This window comes from Oxyura jamaicensis, chromosome 8 (genome assembly GCF_011077185.1).
Source record: "Oxyura jamaicensis isolate SHBP4307 breed ruddy duck chromosome 8, BPBGC_Ojam_1.0, whole genome shotgun sequence".
In the NCBI taxonomy this organism is placed as follows: Eukaryota; Metazoa; Chordata; class Aves; order Anseriformes; family Anatidae; genus Oxyura; species Oxyura jamaicensis.
This window is the reverse complement of record NC_048900.1, coordinates 12116654-12140141: the sequence shown is the minus strand read 5'-3', so window position 1 is coordinate 12140141 and position 23488 is coordinate 12116654. Positions and strand designations below refer to the sequence as shown.

The 23488-nt window shown below is 43.6% G+C and overlaps 1 protein-coding gene across 1 annotated transcript in view; it reads right to left on the bottom strand.

Annotated features, from left to right (window-relative positions):
- Positions 1-23488, bottom strand: part of COP1 (COP1 E3 ubiquitin ligase) — a gene marked incomplete at its 5' end in the record, with an annotated part of 125922 nt that overhangs the window by 57243 nt on the left and 45191 nt on the right. Inside the window, 3 exons of the mRNA XM_035333377.1 lie at positions 4225-4306; positions 6049-6157; positions 14869-15012. Of these exons, the coding sequence (XP_035189268.1) occupies positions 4225-4306; positions 6049-6157; positions 14869-15012 (335 nt within the window). The remainder of the gene's footprint in view (positions 1-4224; positions 4307-6048; positions 6158-14868; positions 15013-23488) is intronic.

Sequence of the window (23488 nt, the reverse complement as noted above, 5' to 3'; positions counted from 1 at the left end):
ATAATATTCGTTACCAGTGACAGACAGAGATTAGAGTCTGCAGCAATTTCTGTGATCTAACTGCTGTGGGATACGCTAAGCTCCAATTATATCTTAGTCAGTGCCATAAAAAAGGATATATGCGACATCTAACAACGCATAATGAAACTTGTCAAATTTTACCTGGAACTGTCCATTATTTTTTCAAAAAGAACTGACAGGTTAATAAAGCATAATTCATAAGGGTAGAGTTTATTTGCTGTAGCTTTCAGCAATTTTGCTGAGGTCGAGGCAGTAATTACACAACACACAGATGTCTTTAACACTTAGAATTGTGTAGATGAGGCAAACAACCATCTGAGATCAACTGTTTCTAAAACACACGTTCCCAAGGTGTACGTCTCCGTCTCCTAGCATTGCTGTTACTGACAGATACACCTCTGTGGCCAAGTGTCCTCCCCTCACCAAAAAAATAAGATGCTGCCTCTTTAAAAGAACTCCCCCCCGCCCCCCCCCCCTTTAAAAAGCATCAATCTTTTCAGTATTCTTTTTATTGCATTGGAGCTTTACACCAAACATGTCAGTTTATAAATTGATCTTCCATAGCTCAGTTCTGTGCCCCAACACCGACTGAGAGGTGGAAGGCTGCATGCAACAGCCGAAGGGGTCGATGTACCCAGTTGGCACGCTGATGGTAAAGGCAGGAGCTCCGGACTGTTAGCAGGCAATGACTTCACAGCATCCCTCCTCATCCAAACACAGCAGAAGACAGTCAGTCAGGTATCTTGGTTGCCACTTTAACTATCAGCATCATCTTGACCTTTTGAGGCACTCCCTGTTGAATACAACGACCCTCAAATCTCCAGGAAATTATTGAACTGCTATTAGCCAGGCAAACGAACAGAAAGTTCAGCCTGATATTTTAAGAGCAGTTAAAGCAGCAGAAGCTGAAGGAGCTAGCTATCTTTGAAAATGAAGCACCAAACCTTGAACATCCTCAGAGCTGGGGAGCAAACCCTGACCCACAGCTCTCAGCAATGCTGCACTCTTTCATGAAGCTAGCTCAGCAACCAAATTCATGGGTACTGTGAAAAACAGCTGCAGGACTGGCACCTGTGGTCTCGTTTTTACCAAGGCTGCATGGAAATAACGTTCTCCTTTTTCCAATGCAATAGATACCTGCATCCCTCCTTGCCATGAGTCAAGGAAAAGTAACCTCCCACTGTGGCTCTGAGCCCTCAGGTGCTCCTGTTCTGCTCCACCTCTCCATTCTGCACTGGTAAGAGTGAAGGGACTACAGCTAACAAGTGACAAAAACCAAGACTCTTCCTTTAGTTTCTCAATGTTGTCTGCATTTCCCTGTGTTTCAGAGAGCTTCAAAGACATCAGAAGAAGAAATAGGTGCTTGATTGCTCCAGAATTGGCCGCTACCCTAGGGGAGATTGATATTCTAACCCACGGGCCATTAGGTAACATCTTGCTCTCACTATCTCGTGTCCTAACTTCACTCTGGCCAGCAAGCTGCATTCCTGGTCTGGAACAGAGAGTAACACCGGATTAAGAAACAGCTTCAAGTCTGCACTAGCTCCAGCACTACCCCGGCCCTTTGCTACTGATTGTATGCCTCCACTGAACTAAACCTTCTCTGCTGAAATAGCACAACTTCACCCTTTCCTCCTTATGGGAGAATCATAGCTCCTGCCATTACCAGATACATAAAAGAACTGAAATTAAGACCAGGCACTTTCCCCATGCTGCTCATAGCACAAGTAAACGTTTTAATTTTGCTCACTGCTGTCTAGTGGGCATACGCTTTGGATCTCCAGGGACATACTCAACTACCTTTGCCCCTTTAAAAGGGAAGGGGGTGACAACCATAGATAAAAGTGAGGTATAAAAGTGAGGTTTTCATGCACACAGTTATTTCAAATACAATAACGCTTCTATGCTCTCATTATCTGCTATTAAAGTACAAAGATCTTTCACAAATAAACATCCTGGGTTACCTTCAACTGATGAGCATGATGCAGGACCCAAGAAGACTCAAGGATGTTGTTTCCAACTGTATCAGAAGCATTTTATCCCTCATGACACTCCATTCATTAGCACCCCCCTTTGCTGAGTATGAGCCCTGGCAGAGCCTGTTCTGAAGCCCTGATGATAGGATTATTAATCTAAAAGCTCCTTTCCCAATACATGCCTACTGAGCACACAGTGCTTTAAAAATTAGCCTCTAACTTGAAAAGACTGAGAAGAGACAGGCAGATACAAAGGCATGCAGAAAGATCTGGCAAGGCTGTCACTTTTTTGCTGGCTTGTCCTGATCACTTGACAAGAAAGTTTTATGGCCATGCTTTCCAGGGAAGCGTGGAGAGATTAGCTCCAATTGCTCTGGTCACACCAATATCTATCAACATTGAAATTTCTTGTTAGAAAGCCCAGTGCAGCCTCATACAAGCAGGGAGATAAAAGAACAGGAAGGGTACACAGCTCTTATATTTCCCACCAGACACTGTACCTGGCCAAGCATGTCCTTAATGCATATTCAGAGATGGCCAGAACAAAATTAAGTACTCATTAAGGTAAGCAAAAAGAAAAAATCTAAGTTAAGCAGACTTATAAGTTAAGACAACTTATAAATGTGAGGAAAAAGTAGCACCTAACTCTTTTAGTATGATGACTGAGATGGAGGTTGGACCCCAGAGTCAGCTTGATTTGGGTGTTTACTGCTATTGCTCTGTACCTCAAAGACAGAAAAGCTGCGCTTATTTCAAACACTCACAGAACTCCATTCGTCTCCAGTGTCATTATGTACGCAAATCACAGACAAACCGTGGTAGAAACAAAGGATAAAGTGTTCTAGGCCAATTCTACTCACCAAAACCCCAGTGTACCTTCAAAAGACCTTCATGGATTGAAAAGTGAGTTATGTCAATTTGCAAACATTAGTACAGTCATTTCTAACGAAATGCTACACTTTTATAGACTATTACTGAAAAAGTGAACTGTTAAACTAGAGACAAGAGCTCTGCTTGCAGCTGGCTTTGAGGGACAACTTGTTAACATGCTAATAAGTGTGTGTCTACCTGGAAGATAAGCTTTTTTCAAATGCACAGCATGAGGGGGGAGCAAAGTGATGGAAAGGCTGATAATTTACAAGGTGAATGTTCACTCACTGCATTTAAGCACAGAGAAAACTCTCCACTTCAACCAGAAGGAAGCAAGTGTATCAAAAACATCTAAAAAGCACCTTAAATATAAAACAATCATTAAAGCAACATTGTAAATGAAATTACCAATGACATGAAGAACGTCAAATGTATTTGAAGAATACTAATGCAGTTTTCTTTTGAAACAGAATTTAAAAGCATTCTGCACAGGAAAGGTTTTCAAGGTTTAATGGTTATATAAAATTTTTCATTTCAAAGCAGACCATGAACAGCTATGTCCAGAGCTGTATTAGCCCATCTAGGAGAGCTCATCCCCAAGGGACTATGAAAGGGGTTCTATAGCTCTTGCTGCTCAGTAAGTAAATTTGATCTTGTAAACACATTACAGATGAAATCTTGTTCATTAGGGATGAAGAACATTACATATTCTTCAGTGCTGTCTTCTTCATTAGTTTCCTACAGCTTCTTAGGAAGATTTTCCTACCAGTATGTTGGGAAAGGGCTGACTTAAAGGGTCTCCAAAAGCCCTTTGACCAATGGGCCCTGGAGCACAGAAGTTGAGAGCTGGTCCCAGCACTCCCATTCAGTCCACAGCCCAGCTCCATTAAACTCTGAGAAATACCCCACGCATCGTGAAAGCAAGAGGCTTCCTATCGTGCACAAGCTTTGACACTGATAACTACAGGTAAAAAATACGACTTCTGCTGTTTAACCTCTGCTTTTTCACTGAAAACTGAATTTTTGAAATACAAATACATGCTGCTCTTTTGAAAGGCCCCAGGGCTTTAACTCAACAAGCTTAACTAATGTTAAAACACATTTTGCTTTGTTCAGTGATTTGGAAAATGCTAGAGAGCATGCTACCTGAAAATTGTCAACATCACACCAAGAAGTCTTAACCCAAACAAAGCCTCTCTTTAAGTTCTGGTCAGTTTGGAAATATCTTGACACATTACCACATCAACTACAATAATGAAGGCAGCTGAGGAATCAGCTACTTGAAATAGCACATTTTTATTCCTCTAAGGGAATACACAAAGCATAAGCCTTCTGCACAGAGATGGGAAAAAAATACCTTTTGCATCATCAGAGCCTGAAGCCAATAGTTTTGGGTCCATCAAGTTAAAGTCAACACTCCAGCACCTTTTCTCATGTTCCTGTTTAGAGAAAAAAAATATTGCAAGGTAGTGAGTTGTAGTCTGATAAAATAGTAAAAGAAAAATGCACGCTGTTTGGTATAAATCGTCAGGAGATTCCTGGCCAGAAAACTTTAGCATATTTAGCAGTTTCTCAAGAAAAACCTTTTCTCCCAGACAGACCAATGCTTGTATAGCATGCTAGACATGCCATGAAAGAAGACAACAGTAGCACAGCAATTTTGAAAGCTAAAACCAATCTTTATTTTTGTTCAGTTTTATTTTTAAAACTTGAAGCAATAATGAGTTCAGGAAATATATGTTGAAGATCCATTTTCCCAGCACAGTTTAGCTGCTGTTCCACTGCGTGCTGCTAATTATTCTAGTAGAGCACAGCATATCTCCCTGTAACCATTAAGATGTCTGTTCATAAGCCATTTCAAACACCTCTTCTCTGGAAGTCCTGGAAATCCTCACCTTCCTATTCAATTAGGAAACAAAACTTCTGGTGTCTAATCCTGTTTTTCCAAACACATACTTACAAGCCTACTCCTCCCCAAAACACAGAAGAGCTGGATTTGCTATGCTGGCATATCCCACGTGGAAGCAAACCAACTGCATTGAATAAGCCTTAGTACAGGGCAGCAAGACAATAACACGAAAAGCTCGCCAGGACAAAGTCACTACAGGATTTCTAATGCACGGGAAGCAGATGTCACTGTGTGTGCCTTTAACTATGTAAATCCAAACACAAAAAATTCCAGTGATCTGATAGGAAGCAAAATTAGTTTGTTTTAACACAAGCAACAGCTGGTCCTATCTAGGCTCATTATTCAGTCTTAAAGAAATGCAAAACGCATTTGTGAGGAAAACAGACAAGATTTTGTCCAGTATAATTTGTTTTTAATTGAGATATGCAGACGATTAATGAAAACAAGCATTAGAAATGGCTAAAACACAATGAAAAAGTAAACAAAGCCTTAAATAGGAACTGAAACTTAATTGAACTGTCAAGAAAGGAGAACTGAAGGCTAGCCTGCAGTTCATTACCGCCGACCAGTTTCATTGCAGTATTCTACCTACACAAGACCCTGCAGCAGCACTTCCAACCTCTCCCTGCATGGGCTATCTTTTCTTCCAGCAGCCTCCTTGGTCTGATCACAAGGCTCTCAGAAGCCATTAAACAGAAACACAGGGTTCAAACCACATGAAAAGACAAAATGCCTGAAAGTTCTCATTAAACAGGTCTCACTGCTGAGCTCAGCCCACTTGTGTGCACACACTGCTCCGCTGAGCGCAGAACTGTAGCAGGAAGCCTTCTGCCTACTGGTCCCTTCTGCCAGACTTACCAGTTACACCTGCATCTTGCTCTTCTGCTTTACAATCACCTGCAACAGCAAATCACTGCAGGATTTTACAAAAGGCTTTTGACAAAGACAGACATGGAACAGGTATGGAGAGAGAAAAAGAGAAGTTCCTAAATAAAGGCAAGACAGAAGTTCAAGAAACTCATTTCTCCCTGTACAGATTCCCTACTTAGGAGCAGCAGCAAGAGAACATCAGCTGCCTCATGCCTGTAACAAGATATAGGTGACTCCCTCATAGGACTACAGCTCCATAAAGCTGTATGGATGAGCCATTTGCCAAACAGAAGCATAATCTATTTTGCCTTGTGAAGCTTATAAGCTTACTGCTGAACAAAAAGCTGCTCCCATGACATGGTCCATAGCATGGAAAAGTGTTGCTCACTGACTGTACATTACCTGGTAGACCTTGGATCTTTGTCCTGTGAACCCATCCCACAGGATGACGGTGCCTTCATAGTCGCTGCTGGCTAGCAGGTTCTTGTGGTAACTACTCCAGCTGATACAGCTAAAAAAAGAGACACAATCAGTCTTACCTTAAGTCATATCTTACAACACAAAAATCATGCTTGCAATACGTCAGTCTCTGCACAACATACAAGAAGGGATGATCTTGAAGGTCTTTTTCAACCTAGATGATTCTATGATCTGGTCAGTCAACTCACCTCACCTCTCACATTTGAGAAGTGCCAAAACCAAAACCCACTGGAAACATAGCAAACCTTCCACCGCGAGCTAAAAGCTTTACTTGCTTGAGTGATGTCACTTGCTCCAATAGGAAGTATTAGGATTTGTTTGGTTTTGCTTATTTTTGTTGAGATATATCCATCTCTAACACTGCTATTGTTCTGCTGCTTGAATTCCACAAAAACTCTCACAGCTCAGGGTTTGATGACTTAGTCTCCTGCCAAGAGCTACTACTTTTATTATTACCACAAAGATACCTACCTGCCTAACAGAAGCTATATATGCAAAACATACAGCTGCATGGAGGACAAACCAACCCCTCTCCCTACAACACACCCAACGGCAGACACATACCTACATGCTCAGCAGAAGCCCGTGACTTCTGACAAAGTACTTCCAGCTATCTGCACACGGGGGGGAAGCCCCCTTCCAATCCAGAAAGAAACAGCAGTTTAGGAGATGTTTCTTACCAGGAAGGATATTGCGTGGCTTATATTTTAAACTGAATTAAGTGGCTATGTAAAACTAAGCGACAATTCCACTGACAAACTCTAACTGCTAGCAGACAAAACAAGCACAACAATACTGCCAAGTCACATTCATACTGTTCTGGCACTATGCCTCCACTCTGCCTCCTGAAAATGTGACAGAGGTAAGCAAATTTGTAATACTTGTTCACCAATTTTTGGACCATCTGGCACAAAAGCTCGCCAGTTGGTATCAACTGTGATGCATGTAGCAGAAACTGAACTGACAGAGCCAATTCACGCAGGTCATCAAACAGCTCTGACACAGTTAACTAGATTATGGCAGCCTTAGGGGCAAGTTTTAACCAACAATAAAGCTAGAAGTCCACGTTCCTGTCACTTTTTAGTAATCCTTCGATTAACGCAGCCACGCTTTGAAGTCCAATGTAGATACATGGAATCGCTAAGGAGCATTTTCACCTTGGCAAATTCTTGATCCCACTGAACACTTGCATCCTGTTTTTCCTTAGGAATCAGGCACTTGCAGAGGGGAAAATCCTTTTCCTTTGTTAAGGCAGTTTAAAAATACAAGCACTATTGTTCTTTGATTAGCTGAGTAACTACAAGCAGCTCTGGTGTCCTCTTCCTGACCATGCTCTAGCTTACCGGGGCATGAATCTAACTTTATAACTACAGGGGGGCCACAAATACCAACCGCAGTCACAGCTGATCGCTACATTGCTGTGGCACAAACAAGTTTCTTTGATGTTCTGGAGCAGACGAGTAATGGGAGGCAAGAAACCCAGCTGGTTTCTAAGAGAAATTTGAAGAGATATTTGAAGAGAGATGTGAAAAAAATAACAGGCTGTTGGTGCTTGTATCAACAGGAAACTTCACCAAGTAATCCAAAAGACTTCCAGCTCTGACATGCTCCGTCTGTAAAAGTTACTCCAACTTAAAACACAAGACCAAGTCATCCGACAGTCCCATTTTTCCACAAGTCTCTCACACCACTGCGTGATGCTTGGAAAATGCTTTCAGGACCTTCCTTCCCCAGTGCATTCCTGGGAGCTTCCTTCATGGAAAGGGCCACACTTCTCCCTGTGTCCACACCTCCCTATAGCTCACATACTTGCACACTTTCTCCTAACAGCCTCTATTGTTTTTAAAGCTTCCCTTTCAAAAGTTTTGAAGTTTTACTTACCCAATACAAATCTTTACCTTGTACCACCAGCTGAAGAGAGCTGAGGTGATACAGTTCAGGCAGAGCTTTTCCTGGTTTCACATCTTCCAGAATAAGTCATTAATTAGAAAGTATTAGTGTCACCTCACCTTGCAAGTTCAAGGGTTGTCCCCAGAGTTATCACTAGGAACCTATCATTAGGTTGATGCTACTCCCTTTAGGTGCCCACAGAAAAGCAGGTCGTGAGCCTGTGATTTACTGGAAGCCTCGCTCAGAGGCCCAAGGGCTCCCTGAGGACAGGTGCAGCTGGCATGCACTGCTCGCCAGGACTAGGAGACGAAGGCTGCAGCAGTCCAGAGATAGCAGATAACCACATCTGACATTTGCAGCCTCTGTCCCAGGTGGGACGGCTGACCACTGGTGGAAGAAGTGGTTCAGAGCCCTACAGCTACAGCACAAGGCCCTGGGCTGGGAGCAGCCTCCAAGTAATAGCAGGGGGTAGACAATGCACCAGACATTTATCTGCTTAAAACTTCCCCTGCCGCCTCACCTCCACTCGAGCCAGGGCCTCAAGGAGACGGCTGAAGAAAGAAATACCTAAGGTCAGCCATAGATGAGCAGAAAGACAACAGCACAGGGCCAAACCCCAGAGAATGCACTCCTCTATCCAGAGAGCAGTGAGAGCACGTCAGGCAGGCAGCACCAGCAGGCGGGGAGAAGGGCAGATGTGCTGGGGCCTGGCTGGTTAGAGGATCTGTGCTAGGGGAGCACGAGAGCCCCATCTGACCTCCAAAGACAGCTAGGAAATGAAAAATAACCTACGCACAGGGTAATAGTATCACTGGATCTTGCAAAAAAAAAAAAAGTCAGCCCTAATGATGAAAATTCAGATTTACTAAGCATGTAAAAAAAAACCCTACAGTGTAACAGTGCTGTTTGAGACGTGCCAGATCTAAGGATGTAAGTAATGTCGGGTTTATAGGGAGAAGTAGTACGTTATCAGATCAATCGATACTGATGGAGAAAAATGAAGGCTTTCTGTGCCCAAAAGCACACTTATTAGATTTAGCGCAGCAAAGACCAAGCTGTGTGTTCTGCACCACTTAAGCCTGGTGGTGTTAACAAGGGGTTAACGCTCACTTGGAAAGCATTTGTAGGTAGAGTGAGACAGGGAAAAAGGGAACTGACAGGTGAAAAATGTTTGGGGATTTGCAGCGACTAAGTGGTTCAATTAACACCTTTTAAGTCACACACACCATAAATCTTTCATTTTTAAGGAATATGATTAAAGGATCATAATAAGACAAAACCAATCCTGTTCCACCTCTCTGCTTTAATTCTCCCCTCAGCACCTGACTCTCTGCAAAGTCTGAAATTAGAAATGTTCTCCCTGACACTGCAGTACTTGAGCTTCTTTCTAAGTTAAAGCCTCAAAAGTAACTTTTTGTAGAGCACAATTCAGAGTTGGATCAGGCAGAGGGGGGCTCCCTCTCCAGGTAAGGGACACTTTTTACCTGATCATTCACCCTATTCAAATAAAGAACAAGCTGTTCTGCACACACCTACCCTGACTGCCCCGTGGTTGTATTCTCTGGCATCTGTGATGGTACAGAGCTGAATAAAAAACCAGCTGTCCTGAGGCTGGGACCTTGCAGTGTCTCTTTAATGGGGCTCCTCTGGGATGTACAGGGGGCTGGGTGGTACTGCAGTGCTCCCTTCTCTGAGGGCACAGATCTCTCTTTCATGCCCAACACAGGGGATTTTAGTGAAACTTGCAAAGCCTTTATCTTTTTGGGTTCTAGTAAGATGTTATCACGGGTAACAAATTGGGTAAGACTCAGAAGTGTACAGGTGAGCAAGATGGAGACAGGCAAAAGTGAAGGGAGATGGACCAAAAGTGCAGCTTCCTCAGTCCTCAGGAGTTAAGCACCAAAACCCCAGAGCACGTAAAAACAACCTTTTGCAGACAGCCTTTGGATGGCCTGCAGCTACACGCAGGGTTAAAGAAAATGAAATATGGATGCTGTGAGGTATGATACAAGGGATAGTTACCTAAGGTTGAGATAATGCATAATAAAAAGGGGTTGTTGCATAATAAAAAGGGGTTGTGCAAGGTCAGCTTTTATTTTAAACACTAGTAACCATCCTTTTCAGTTTTTGCTTTGTTCTTTAATCCAGAAAGAGTGCAACAGCTACACCCCAGCCATCTACCTTGCTCTTATTTCTGACAGCTTTCTTTCCTAGGAAATTAGCTGGGAGAAACGCTACAAGCAGGTCTCCCTGTTTCAGCAGTGGGTGGTTAGCTTTCATTCTCCTAACCTCATCATCGGATCTGGACACACGGAAATCCTGACCCCCAGCAGATTTCTGTTCATCTCAGTCAGTGACACGAGGGGGCTGGCTCAGTTGTGCTGCTGTTCCTTCCATGAACCAGCGCTTTTAAAGGCTGAAGGGTCTCAAATCCAGGATCAAGTTACCAGGTGTCAACAGCCCCTCTGGCAAGTGACCTAAACAAAGTTAAAGCTTTTAATAAGACACGAACTGCTGTGATCTGACCTGCTTCTGAGCGCCAAACGCTTGGGATCCAGTCTATTACCACGAGTCAACTGACGCCCGGTCATTTTACAAGAGAACTGCTTTCAAGGGAATGATCCATTACTGGCAAGGACCACCCATGTAGCAATGCTAACCAAATACTTCAGAGACGTACAGAATTACACCATCACAAGTGTTTGAAGACTCCCCCCCCCAATCAATCCAAAGAAAGTCTTTTGCAGGGTTAAGAGAAATAGTTCTACAGAAAGACTGCTTCATTTTACTCCAAAATGAGGCAGCATCTCTGGAAACTGGAATTAATAGAAGTTGAGAGCATATTTTTTATAGCCTGTTTAGTGTTACATGTTTTCTGCAGTGGAAATTCAGACATCCAACAACTATTTGTCAAGTTTTTCAGCGTAAAGGAGTTCATACCTCTCCAAGCAGCGGACCAAGCTGAAAAGCGCCATGCTGCGTTTTTGACTAATTTAAAACTTAATGTTGGGAAGCGAGTGACATTTTAAAAACTGTCAGCAACGTGCCCATGAACTGCTATTAGGCTAGAGCAATCACACATTTGATTTACTGACACCAAAAACCGAGAACAATAAAATACTAGCAGCCTGCTAAAAAAGAGACCTTCTGATGCTTTGCTCTTACTGCAGTCGACTAAACAGATGCAGCTGATTTGGGAGGTTTGTGGTACCATCTATCACTGAAGTACAGGTGCTGCAAACACACACAGCAGTGAGCATGCAGAATATTAAACACGTATTTCAAAGGCATGTTTACCTAACCGCACTTGCGCATCACCTATTGTAGATTAACAAGGCCTAAAGCTTATTTCTTTTACCCAAACGCTAGCTTTCCTGTTTTTTCCCCCTCCTGCAGCCTATGGCAAAGCAACAATTTTGCTTCTTGAATAAATCCCAGGAGAGCAGCCGCTCGCTGTTCACCCTGTCCCTCTTTTCTCCTACCACCCCCTGCTCTGGGGGGAGCTGCAGATTATCGCCTGCCACAGCCAGGGACGCTGCAAATCACAATTAGCTCACAGGGTGCTGTTTATAGCTCCTACACAATGCCAGGATTTGCTTCTTGCGCTGAAGCTATGAATCTGTAAATGGGATTTTTATGAGGATTTGTGTGTCAGCTTGTGTTTTTCCTGGAAGCTTCTGCCTCTGTCATCCCCGGGGGACGCTGCGCGCATTTACCAGAACACTGACACACCAACTTCCTCCCCATTCTTAAAAATAAGGATCAGAAAGCTCAGCAGATGATGAAAAAGGAAGATATTTAAGAAGCTGGTGGGTGTAAAGAGGGGGCTGGAAAAGAGGAAGAAAGGCTCGGATACAGCTCCAGGCAAGCCTGCAGCCCAGCACCGCCTGTGCAAAACCAGAGCTTGCAGCAGGCTCCATGCTGGGCTGGTGCCAGCGGTGGCCGGGCAAGGACTTCCCTGCAGCAGCGCCAGGACAGCAGGCTCACTCCCAGCCCTCCAGTGCTCTCATGGACGCCTGTCAGCACCACTGCTCCTCTGAAAACAGAGTCACCGACATAAGCGCTAGCGCTTCGTGCTCCAGCATCACCGCCTGGAACGAGGTTACCTGGGATCCACGCAGGGCGAGCATCCCCTGACACCTGTTGGGAAAGCAAAGCCACCTGTGGAGAGGGGAAGGGACCCTACAAGCCGTGCCGGTGTCATGTGCCAGCCATGATAGAGCTGGTCACCAGGTCCCAATGTGCACTGTCCCCACGTCTCTGCCTCAGCTTGGTCCCACTGGAGCAGGACGTGCCTGGGACAGGCTGAGCATCCTCAGCTGTCTATAAAGCACCACACTAGTGGCTAACACTGTCTTGAGCAAGCTCATTTTATTTTTTTTTAAATGGCCTCCTAAAAACAGCCGAGACACGCAGCTTTCCACAAGGCAATCCTATGACAAATGGGTTTTTAAATGGCAGCATGCTGGGGCCCCAAAAATCCACCCAAGATCTTTAGCAGAACCCCCAAGAGACAGTGGGCAAGAGATGTACCACCCATGTACCACTGCAAAAATACACCTGTCCCTGGCATCAGGAAGGACATTAGCAAGTAGTCAGAATAAGCCTTTCTAAGATCCTGTACCTCCACCCAAATTAAGATCAAACAGCTTTAAGCCAAGGCTTTTTTACAAGCAGGCTCCACTTGTTTAGTTTTTACTACAAGCCAGGCACATTTTCAGCATACTGCAATATTCCCTAACACAATTACTGTCTTCCTATATAACTTTTCCCTCAAGCTACGCCACCTCAGAATAGCAAATTATTATACTGTTTTACGCCGTGACAGCGAGCCACAGGACCAGTGACTGGCAGCACAGCTAATGGATATAGCAAGGATGCATTTGAGTGACAGCCTCACTTTATTTGTCAAAACCAGAAGCACCCACATGCAGAAGGAAGGTTGATAGAATGCGAAGGTGCCAATGGGAGAAAAGCATTTCCTGGGAGGAATGAGAGAAACTAGAGCAAGGAAACGAACAGGACCTTGTCCACCTCCGCTGAGGCAGACTGTCAGAGGACAATACATTTAGCATCATCATATATATATACATATATATATATATATATATATATATATATATATGCATGAAATTTGAGAAAGAAGAAGTGTTGAACGCAAGCAGTGTCTTGTCTGGAGCGCGAAGCTGACAAGAGGAACATCACTGGATGTGGTGATGCAACTCTGTGCACCAGCAGCTGCCGGGGAAGGCAGAACAATTACCTAACGCCTGGCAGGGCTGTCGGGGCAGATTCCTATCAAATGCAAAGCAGCAAGTTCAGAAGTAGACTTGGATGGAAACACGGAGTTCACATTATTTTCCCTTTCTAATTAAGGCATGAGGTATTAATCGACTGCTAGACTGTTCTATTATTCTGCTCTTCTCTTCAGAAGAATGAAGCTGAGCAGCATGAACTCTGACTGCATTTGCTCAAAAAAAGTGGAGCATTTCACAAGTCCAGCAAAACAATCTCCATCAGCAGTATGGCTTATCAATACAAGTTCCTCTCATACTGCTTATGTCGATCTCCTTACAGGCAATAAATCAGAGTGGGAAAAGACAGTTCAAGAAGACTGGCATAAATAGCAACGTTGTGAAAAGATAGAAGGTAAGAATGAAGAAATCCAGCAGTTGATTAGAAAAGGCTCATTCTAAGCAAAAGAGTGCATTTAAATAAACAAACGGTATGCAAACATGCAAGTGCACAGGGAGAGAGCCTATTACATTTGTATGCTGCCTAGTCCATAATGAACACCTTCACTCAAAACGAGGAACCTGGAAAGCTAGTCCCTAGGTAGTTGCATCTACATCTTTTCCTCCATAAAATATACACATACACAATCATCAACATAACCAACACAAGCGTGACTGATCTGTCTTACGGAACGCATCAAGTACAAAACTATTCTTTTATGCTATAAAGCACACTTGCAAGCATTATTTTTCTTGTTGTACACCATTTTAGTAGAAGCTGGACTTACATAAATCTGTTGCCTACACCTTTGCAGATGCTTTACTGTTTTAAAAATGTGGAGTACTGAGTAAAAACAAATGAGTTCAGGAGTGCTGAAGACTTCTCTTATAGCACCAAATTAGTTTGATTGTCTACATTATTTAACTTTGAACTTTAATTGAATTCTCAAATTAGTTTTTTTTTAAGTTATGTTAGTTGGATTCTTTCAATGGAAGTTCTGAGGCGGTCTAGAATTTCTTTAAGTCATCTAAAAAAGATTAGAAAACTGGCTGACAGTAACAACAGAAGCACAAAGCCAAAAATCAAGCAAGGTCTTTTCCCAAAAGCTCAGTATGATAAGGCTCAAACAGTACTTCAAGATGATATAAATTCATAAGCAGAAGGTGCACGAGGCACGTTTCTTGAGGACTAGCAGCTTCTTGGCACAACAGAAAGGATTCAGTCAATGAAGAGAACAGAGCATGAAACAACTCATGGCTCTTGTAAAGAGCCAGGGACAAAAGTTATCTTCAGATCAGCTCAGTTATTACCTGTAGCAGATCCACTACTCCAGTTTTACTCTGCTTTTAACCAAGTGGGTATCCAACACCATTTACATGGAACATGAAGACAGTTCACTGCCATATGCCCCTTTTACTGCCTGATCACCTGGGCCTGCTGTTCCCTTGGATGAGCCTGACATACCCAAGTAACAATCCTTTGTGCCACCTTGTCCCATTCAGAACTCAAAGCAAGCTCTTCTATCAGCTCCTGCTTTCCACCCTCCTGTTCACTGCCAAAAGGCTAGAAAAAAAATAGAGAAGGCAACTCAAGTGTAAATGTAAAGTCAATGCTTACCTGATTTTGGAATTACAGGTCATTTCATTCTCAGGGTAGTGAATATCCACTGCATCCTGAATGACTGTACCATACTCATAGACTTTAATCTTCTTTGTTACCCCAGCGATGGCAAAGTAGTCACAGTCCCGGTCAAACTCAATACTAGGAAAAAAAAGCACAGATTGAGAACCACACCACACAAGACACGCACTTACCAGCAGGGTATTTTACCACCTGAACCCTCTGTTTGGCAGAGCCGATGATCACGATCCTTCTGAAGAGTGCAGTTAGCAAAGACCCCATTCAGAGCACCTTGGAAAGGTCTGGCAAACACGTCAGTGTTTTTGCTCTCAGGCGCCATCTTCTAACCCCCTCCAAGTGCACGTACATTTTGATTTACAAAATTAACTTTTGTTCAGGTGCTCCAGAAGTTTTTACAGTTCAACTACACCAGCTACATTATACAGCACCTGAACATCAAAGCTGACAGCTCACCCTGGAAACATGCTTAAAATTCAGCTGTATGGTCTTTGAAAACAAGATGCTATGGGATAACTGCCAATTAATTTCTTTTGGTTGCATTGCTCCATCCCTTAGCTCTTGTATACAGCAGCTTAGTGAACTGTAAGTGTCAACGCAGAGTAAATCAGTACTTGTAGAAAAAGCCCTCTAAATTCCCTAAGCAACAACAAAGGGCTAAAATGCATATCATCGATACTGTAAAACACACGCACACCATGACTTCCACTTAGGGTTGCTCTTGGAAACAGAGGCACTTACTTTCTTGAACTGCAGGGCAAGTTTGTAATAGGTATCAATGAAGTTGCAAGTAAAAGCAGTCACCTTATAACAAAGTTAAGCTGCAAATGAGAAAAGCCTGAGGTTGTACATGACACACATCTGAAAGGCAGGCAGGCAGGAGGTTATAGAGCTCGCATCATTGCTACTTCCACAGCTTGCAAGGGCTCAAGAGAAATCCATTAAACATCCAGTAGCCGGAGAAGTAAACCTGCTTTCTAGAAGTAGCTCCTTATTCTGAAGGAGCCTGCCTGTGGCTCATGTAGCCTGAGGTTCAGCAGGAAGGATGCCTGCAGGCACCTATCAAAAATTTGGTGCTAGTCCTAGAAAGTGGGTGGGTGTAGCATTTGCCCTCAGTCCCCAGGCTGCTATGATGGGCTGCCAGATCTCCAAGTCTCTTGACTAAGCAATCTTCTACTGCTTCCATAGGTCTCTTTTGGGTCTTATCCACTCAGCAATTAAAAATTCAATCTCACCGGCCCCTATCACAATTTTTTCAAGAAGCCATGGCATTTGTGCACCGGACAGGAAACTCTGGATGGCAGCAGAGAACACCTAGCTTTGGCTGATCAGATTTCGTGTTCATACAGCTTGTAAATCCTGAGTTGAGGTACTTAAGGTAACTTCCTACAGTCAGAAAGCAACAAACCAGTTAAAAGAGAGGGGCCTTTAGGTTGTCCTCACAGCTACAACAGATCACGTTTTACTACCCCTCACAATAGCTGAGAAGCTGAAGGCACTGCAATGCTTTCGAGGGAAGATAAATTCAAATGCCAGAGTTTTCAACTCCCTGTAAAGGATCAAGTTATCAAGTTATTTTTAAACCACAGAGAAGGAGGACTGTTGATATGCAGTCTGATGATATAAAATAATTCAGTGAAGCAGCCTGCAATCTGGCCTTTCAACGTAGGAGCCTAAAATTCACCAGAGCAGCAGCAGGAGACAGTCCCACCATGACTGGGTTTGCTGGAGAAGTGATCTAGGCAGGCCAAGGCTGCCAAATCAGAAGCCCAGAAAGAGGTAAAGAAAATGAACATGTTTATGGCTGGGGATTAAAGTAGGCAAGAATGCATCTATTTATATAAAATGGGAAAGGCAAAGCAAGCAGTAAAGCAGCAAGTTGCTTTCACCCCTCCCCAGATCTCTGTCAGTCCCATCACTTTTTATACAGGCAGGACAAAAGCACCTTTCAGGCCTGTCTTGTCTTGCCAGCTCACTCTGCTCTGTGGAAGAATTTTATAATCGAAAGCCCATATAGCAGAAGAATGGATTTACTTGTACCACGATCTTAATTGAACTGCTGTCTCGGCTCCTGTTTGCTGCCCCGTAGATTCAGGTAGAGCACCACTAAACTGATGGCAGCGATTCATCTACTTGGATTCAATTTATACCTTCAGCCTTCTGCTGCTGAAGAAAAATAATATATTACTATGTCTTGCAAAAAGCCAAATTATTAGAACAGAACACTGTCTCAGCTGGGGTAGGCTTGCTTCTCTAAATAAGAAATTTGAATTAATGCTAAAGACATACTGTAGACATAACAAACGAGTATTTCAATATGTCAGTAAAGTTAGCATACCATTAAAAAATTAATAAAAAGAGTCATCCAGTGAAACGGATTGGCAGACCTACGACCTTCAAACAGTATCAAAGACACTGCAGGGAGAAAACTGATGCACAAATAAACCACCACCTGCTCAGATGTTCGTGGGCCGTGAGAAAGGCAGGCAAACCCAGCACAGCAACCTAACAGCACTGCACCCTGCCCTCCATAAATGATGCATGGCACACAGTGCTCATACAAAACATTTCTACTTCTCTGCCAGTCAGCCTTTAGGAAGTGGTTTACAAAGAGAAATAGGAACAATTTAAACAACTAATGGAGCGGATTATTTACCATACAAAACCATTCCTAATATCTGCAAAGCTCTGCTTCCCCCTGGACTAATCAGGATTAGGACAAACAGCCCACTCGCACAGTAACAGTTATTTCCATGCTTTTTCCTACAAGTCTTCCAAACGTGTTTAGTATTAAGCATGGCTCATTTGCATTTAACTAGCCCAATGGAATTCCTGTCACTTACTGTCTGAAGTCTTTTTGTTTTAATATGAACGCTGGTTTACACGCAGGTTTATCTGTACAAAATTTCAGAGGAGAACTTGGTTTTATTTATTGCCAAAAGACAACGGGGATAACTCTTGAAACCTGGTTTCAGGTGACACATTTATATAGTCAAAGCATACAAGAGAGCAGGTGGACTATAACCCCACCTCAACCCTAGCCTGAAGCAACCACCTCTAGAGACTGGAGGATGTCCTCAGCACTGAGGGCTAGGACAGCTCATTACCAGAAACACCCAAACTGGCCAAGAACGTGGCTGCTTCCTGCAGCTCATGAACGGGCTTACCCTGAGAAAAAAGTACAACTGCCTGACACAGAAAAGGAAGGAAGCAGGAGATGCCAGAGCAGGGCAGCAAAGCACGGGCCACAGGTTAAAGACAAGACAGGGCACGTCACTGTCACAATTTAGTCAATGTCTGCAACGTTTAACGAACTTAAATCATTTTTTTCATTTGTCCTTCCCAAGAAGGAAAATCCCATAGTTTGATTTTTTTTTAATGAGCTATGGGGATACTTAAAAAAAAAGCTTCAAAAACTATTAGAAGGAAGGCACAAAGAACAAAAAAACTAAGAAAACTAAGAAACTGCTGCAGTATTTCCTATTATTTCCAATATTTAAGGAAGCACTGGGGGTTAAGCCATACTTCAAGCATTTGACCATCCACTGAAGTTCCCTTTCAGGCTAGCAGTGACCCCTGCTCCTCAAATCTGTGCACATTAGAAGCAATTAACAATTGGTTTTTCCTCCTCCCGTTTTTAAAGCCAACACTTTTAAGCTCCGTTTCTGACAAACAATTATCTGAATTTTTATAAGGAATCTTTTGGGGACACAAGAACTGCTGAGCTTTTCAAAAGAGATTTATCAGTGCACCACGGAATTTACTTGTAGAGATCAAATTGAAAGGAACCAATTGTCCTGTTTTAGGGAAAACAGGAGACATCTCCAGTTCCCGAGCCAACGCTTTATTTTTCCTACGAAGTCAAGTGACCAGCCTCATATGGAAAGCTAAGGCACTCTCAGGAGTTCTAGTTTCTCTGATGCTTTTCCTTATTCTCAATCTGAGATTATAAATCAACTTCATTTTAATTCTAAAACCGATGACCTTGGAGAGCACTTGTAGCTAACAAATGGAATTAGGAAATAAATTGCTTCTGAAACACGTCTGGAAGCTCGGCTTGGCATTGAGGGCAGACCTGTGGGGAACCAGTGAAGAATGAGCATTTCCCCTTTTTACCACAGTTTAAGCCTTGCTGCATTCGCATCCCGATGGTGCACACAGTCGTTTGCCACATGCCCAGAGGACACACTGGAGCTGGAGAACACATACAGATGGGCAATCAGAATAATTAAAGGAACGGAGCAGCTGCCTTACAAGGGAGGCACCGGAAAGGCTGAACTCTTGGCTTTGGCTCACAGAAGGTGAGCGAGGGGATAAGCAAGGCTGACCAAGCCATAGTGTTTACAAACGAGGTGACAGCACAACTGGTGTTGAACCACTTCATACTAGAACTAGAACGCACTTGCCAGAAGACTCACTTGGCACAGACGAAGGTTTGCTTTGTCCTACCACCGTCACCCGATCCGTGCTGCTGCACTGCACAATGGTGGTGGCAGAGAGAACCTGACAGTGGTAATCCCTGAACACCATTTCTGCTACACGCACACACCACAACCACTACTAGTCATAAATCCTGACTTGGTAACAAGACCGGGAGCAGCAGAAGGTGCCATTTCCACAGAGCATACAATTCGGTCCCTCCCATGGGACTATATGTGATTTCTGACCCAATACACCAAATCCTGTCAATTCTACTTTGAGCTAATACTGGGCTGCTTCTATTTCTATGTCTCCAGTCCTGTGTGCCATCTTGCCTTGGCCCCATATTCAATGGCAATGTGGACAGATTGCTCTCTTTAAATGGGGGGAAACTGGTGGGAGAAAGGTGGGGTGACAGCAGCAGTGCTTGTTCTTTGCTTACGTTTCCTCAAAGTCTCCCACTTCATGCTCCCACTCCTCAGCCTCTCAGGGATATTGTTGCTTTAACAATCCCCAGACCTATTCCTTGGAGCCTGTTCGCCTACTTCCAACCTCCGTTTAGAAACATTGAAATCAAAACACTGAAATATAGGTAACAGTCCAACATCGTGACCACCACTGCAGACTGTTTGGCACCTGGGACCAATACAGAAATTCATATTAGTATCACATGCCTGAGAGACTCTTTTTACAGCAGACTTTTATTTTAAGGCAATGTAATTAGTGTCACTAAGTGTGCACTAGCATACTAATTTGTGGTTTTAAAAACAAAGCTATGTACAGGCATAGGAAGCTGCACTAACAATACCCAATTTGTGCTTCATCACCTCAAAGACAAAATCTTGTCACATATAAAAGCAAAGGTTACCGAGACAAAGCATATGAAGTTTCAGTATCAAAAGACTATTATGCTAAAGCTGTACATGGCTAAAATACTGTTTTTCTTTTTAAATTATAAAGCAACAGTTGCATCAGTTACTCCTTACTGCAGAGCACCATCGAAATGAAGTCTATCGCCAGGCTAAGTCTTGAGCCAGTGCCACAGCACACGTAGAGCACCATCAGTCGATGTCCCATCCCATTCCAACTGCTGTGTCAGGCAGATTTTCTGAAGCATCAGCTGTGCCAGCACGCCACAACCCCAGCCAGACTGCTGTAGTCCCTAAATCTGAGGGAGCTGCCCTTAAAGAAAAACCCTTCAGATCTGCAGACTGCTATACGGGCAGACAAGTTAGCTATCCAAACGAGACGCCACTTAGTGGATTCCCTCACAAGGCAAACATCTTCATCCTTGAGAACTGCACCAAGCTGGCTTAGACACGACCCCAGATCATCAGAAAATTAGCTTGATTAGAGGACAAATCTGACAGAGATGTCTCAGCTACCATAATTATGGCCTCTTAATGGATCAGATTCAAGACTAATTGAGGTCTGATGAAGAACTTATTTTGGCGGATGAGACATCCCAGAAGACGACCTATGGAGCACAAAGCACTCTAAATATAGTAACAGCCCAGGACTATTTCACCAGTTGCAGAGGTTACATTTATTGTCTGTACATTCGTTTGCTTCAAGCGGTGATTTGGATGCATCCTCTTCACCTAACCCCACGTTTGGCCCGGGGATTCTGCAGGCTGCCCAGTGTGTTCCTTACCGGGCCGCAGAGAAATCTGCGCAGAAGACACTGCAGGAACCTCCACCTCCCAACAGGCAACAGGACACGAGGGGAAGAGTTAACAAGTATAAAGTGAGGTCATCTTCCACAAACATCTGCCACTTTTTGTGAAATAGGAAATCCCCACATCCCCTATGCCACAGGTCAGGACCATTGTTTTTCTTTTTAAATCAAAGTAGCTGGGATATGGAATCAGTTTTGAGCTTTCCTCATTTCTACTGCTTTCATTCTGATCTTTTTTCGAAAAGGAGCATGGTAAGTTCTGTGTAATGTTCAAGTGAAAATGACAATTTCAGTAACATCAGCTGCATAACTGACCCAGCGGAAACAAAACCGGGGTGGAAAGAGGAGAGCAGGGAAGGAGAACATACAGCTGAGCTAACTGAACACAAATCTGTCAGCCCAAAATGACCTCTGGTCCTAACAGCCCAAAGGGTGAAACTTCCTGCCACTTGTAAAGAGGCACATAAAAGTGAAGAACCCAGTCACTTGGGAAGGCCTTCCTATTCCCTGAGCACACCTGCAGTTCCCATTAATACCCACCCCCAAGAGCTCCCTAGCCTCCAGCAGTGAGGAAGCTCGCTCAGTACCTGCAGTTCTTTCTGTTCTGCCCACAGCCAGCCTGCAAGGAGAACTGGCAGAAATACCTGGCTTTGGAGTCCCTTTGACACTGTGCACCCTGTTTTTCACGAAAAAAAAAGCTGAACATCCATTTGAACTGTTGTTCAGATATCTCAGTTTTAACCTAGGTCTCCTCTAGCAAAGGCAAATTGCTTTAGGAAGTAAGCATTCCCGCCCAAAATTAAGTATATCACTTTCCATGAAGAAATACCATTAGATGTTTCCCTCTGACCAAAGCAAGGGGTCTCTGTCCATGAACTGAGTAGCACCAAGAAAGGGGGGGGGGGCAGAAGTGCTTGGGAGCTCCAGGACAGCAGGCAGACAGCCTGGGGGAGTCTCAGGCAGTGCAGAACATGAGGGCTGTGAGCTGCATGCCTGAGAGTTCCCTTTTTTTTTTTTTCCTGTTAAGCACTCACTGTTAGCTTAACGCACTGAGTATGAAGTAGAGCTGGATCTGAACCAGGGCAGTAGATGGAGAACACACCAAAGCTTCAGTTTTACCTCTGCTGGAGCCAAGAGAATCTCTTTCCATCCATCCGCAGCAAGGAACAAAGTGCAAGATCATGGGAAGAAGCCTGCTGACACCCCAGGAGCAGAACCGGGCAAGCCAGCAGCCCTCCGACAGTGGTACCACTCCTCACCATCCCACAAAAAGGTACGGTGCTGGCCAGCAGCCCAGACTCCTGTGTTGCTGGTTACAGCACATCTCCCCATCAACAGCACAGAGGATCCTGAGCTATTTTAGTTTGTTCCCGTTTCTTGGAGTTGTTTGGGATACTCTAGCTGTAGGTTCAGCAGCACCAGCTGCTCTTTGAATGGACCTCAGGAACCCTCACCTGCCACAGCACCTCCTCCAGGCTTCAAGCAGCTGATGGAAATAGAGGCTTGCTTAGCAGCAACCTTTTTGTAGCATGAAATTAAGCCAGCAGAACGTCAGCTCTTTGTGTGTTGATTATAACCTTTTACTCAAAACCACTCCTATTAGCTGGGAAACAAATGAGGAAAGACATCACGGTTTATTGAAGTCTGCACTGCACAGAGAAGGTGAGTCCTCAGCTCTGGGCTCTTGTGAAGACATTATTGCAGCACTCATGCTGCAGTCACACTTCCAGCATCTTTCTCACAGCCACCGTAGCCTAGAGTTTTATTCTGCGCTGTTTGAAGAAAGGTTTAAAAAGGTACCAAGTTGACTAAGCAATGTCATTAGACCTAGTTCTAAGCCCATTTCATGCTTACAAAAATCCTTTTATGTGTAATGAAATGCCATCAGTTCTAACAGAGACAACTTAGCAATACTTCCAGTCCACTCAGAGTATATTTAAAGGAGAAAAGGAGAATATTAAACTGAAATTGAGGTTTGGTAGATTTAGGTCCGTCTCTCAGTTCTGAAGTCAAAACCAACATAGCTACTTCCATGCTTTTTCAATCACTAGATAAAATAGAATTATTCCTTTTTTAAACCCAATGAGAGAGTGAATGCACTATGCTATGAAAGACTGCTTCCAGCAATAGCTCAGCTTTCAAAACCAAGATCCCTTCTGTTTTGAGGGGAAGCAACCCTGAAACTAATCTCCTCTAAATACAACCCCAAAACCTCTTCTAACTTTATGAGACTGTGTAGCTAGGGACATTCTATTCTACTAAATAAGTTTTATTCATGTAAGTATTCAGGGGAACCTAGCTTAATTAGCACTAATGATGAGAAAACCTATAGGGAACTCCTGAATTTTGCAAGCAACTGAACATAAAGCGTATTGATAAAAAGCCACTTTGCTGCCAGGCGATGCTCTTCTGCATGCTGAAGAGAGGATGACGACAGTCGCAGGGTTTATATGCCAGATACACAGAAGTACAGTGAGCCAAAGTCACTGCACACAACTACTG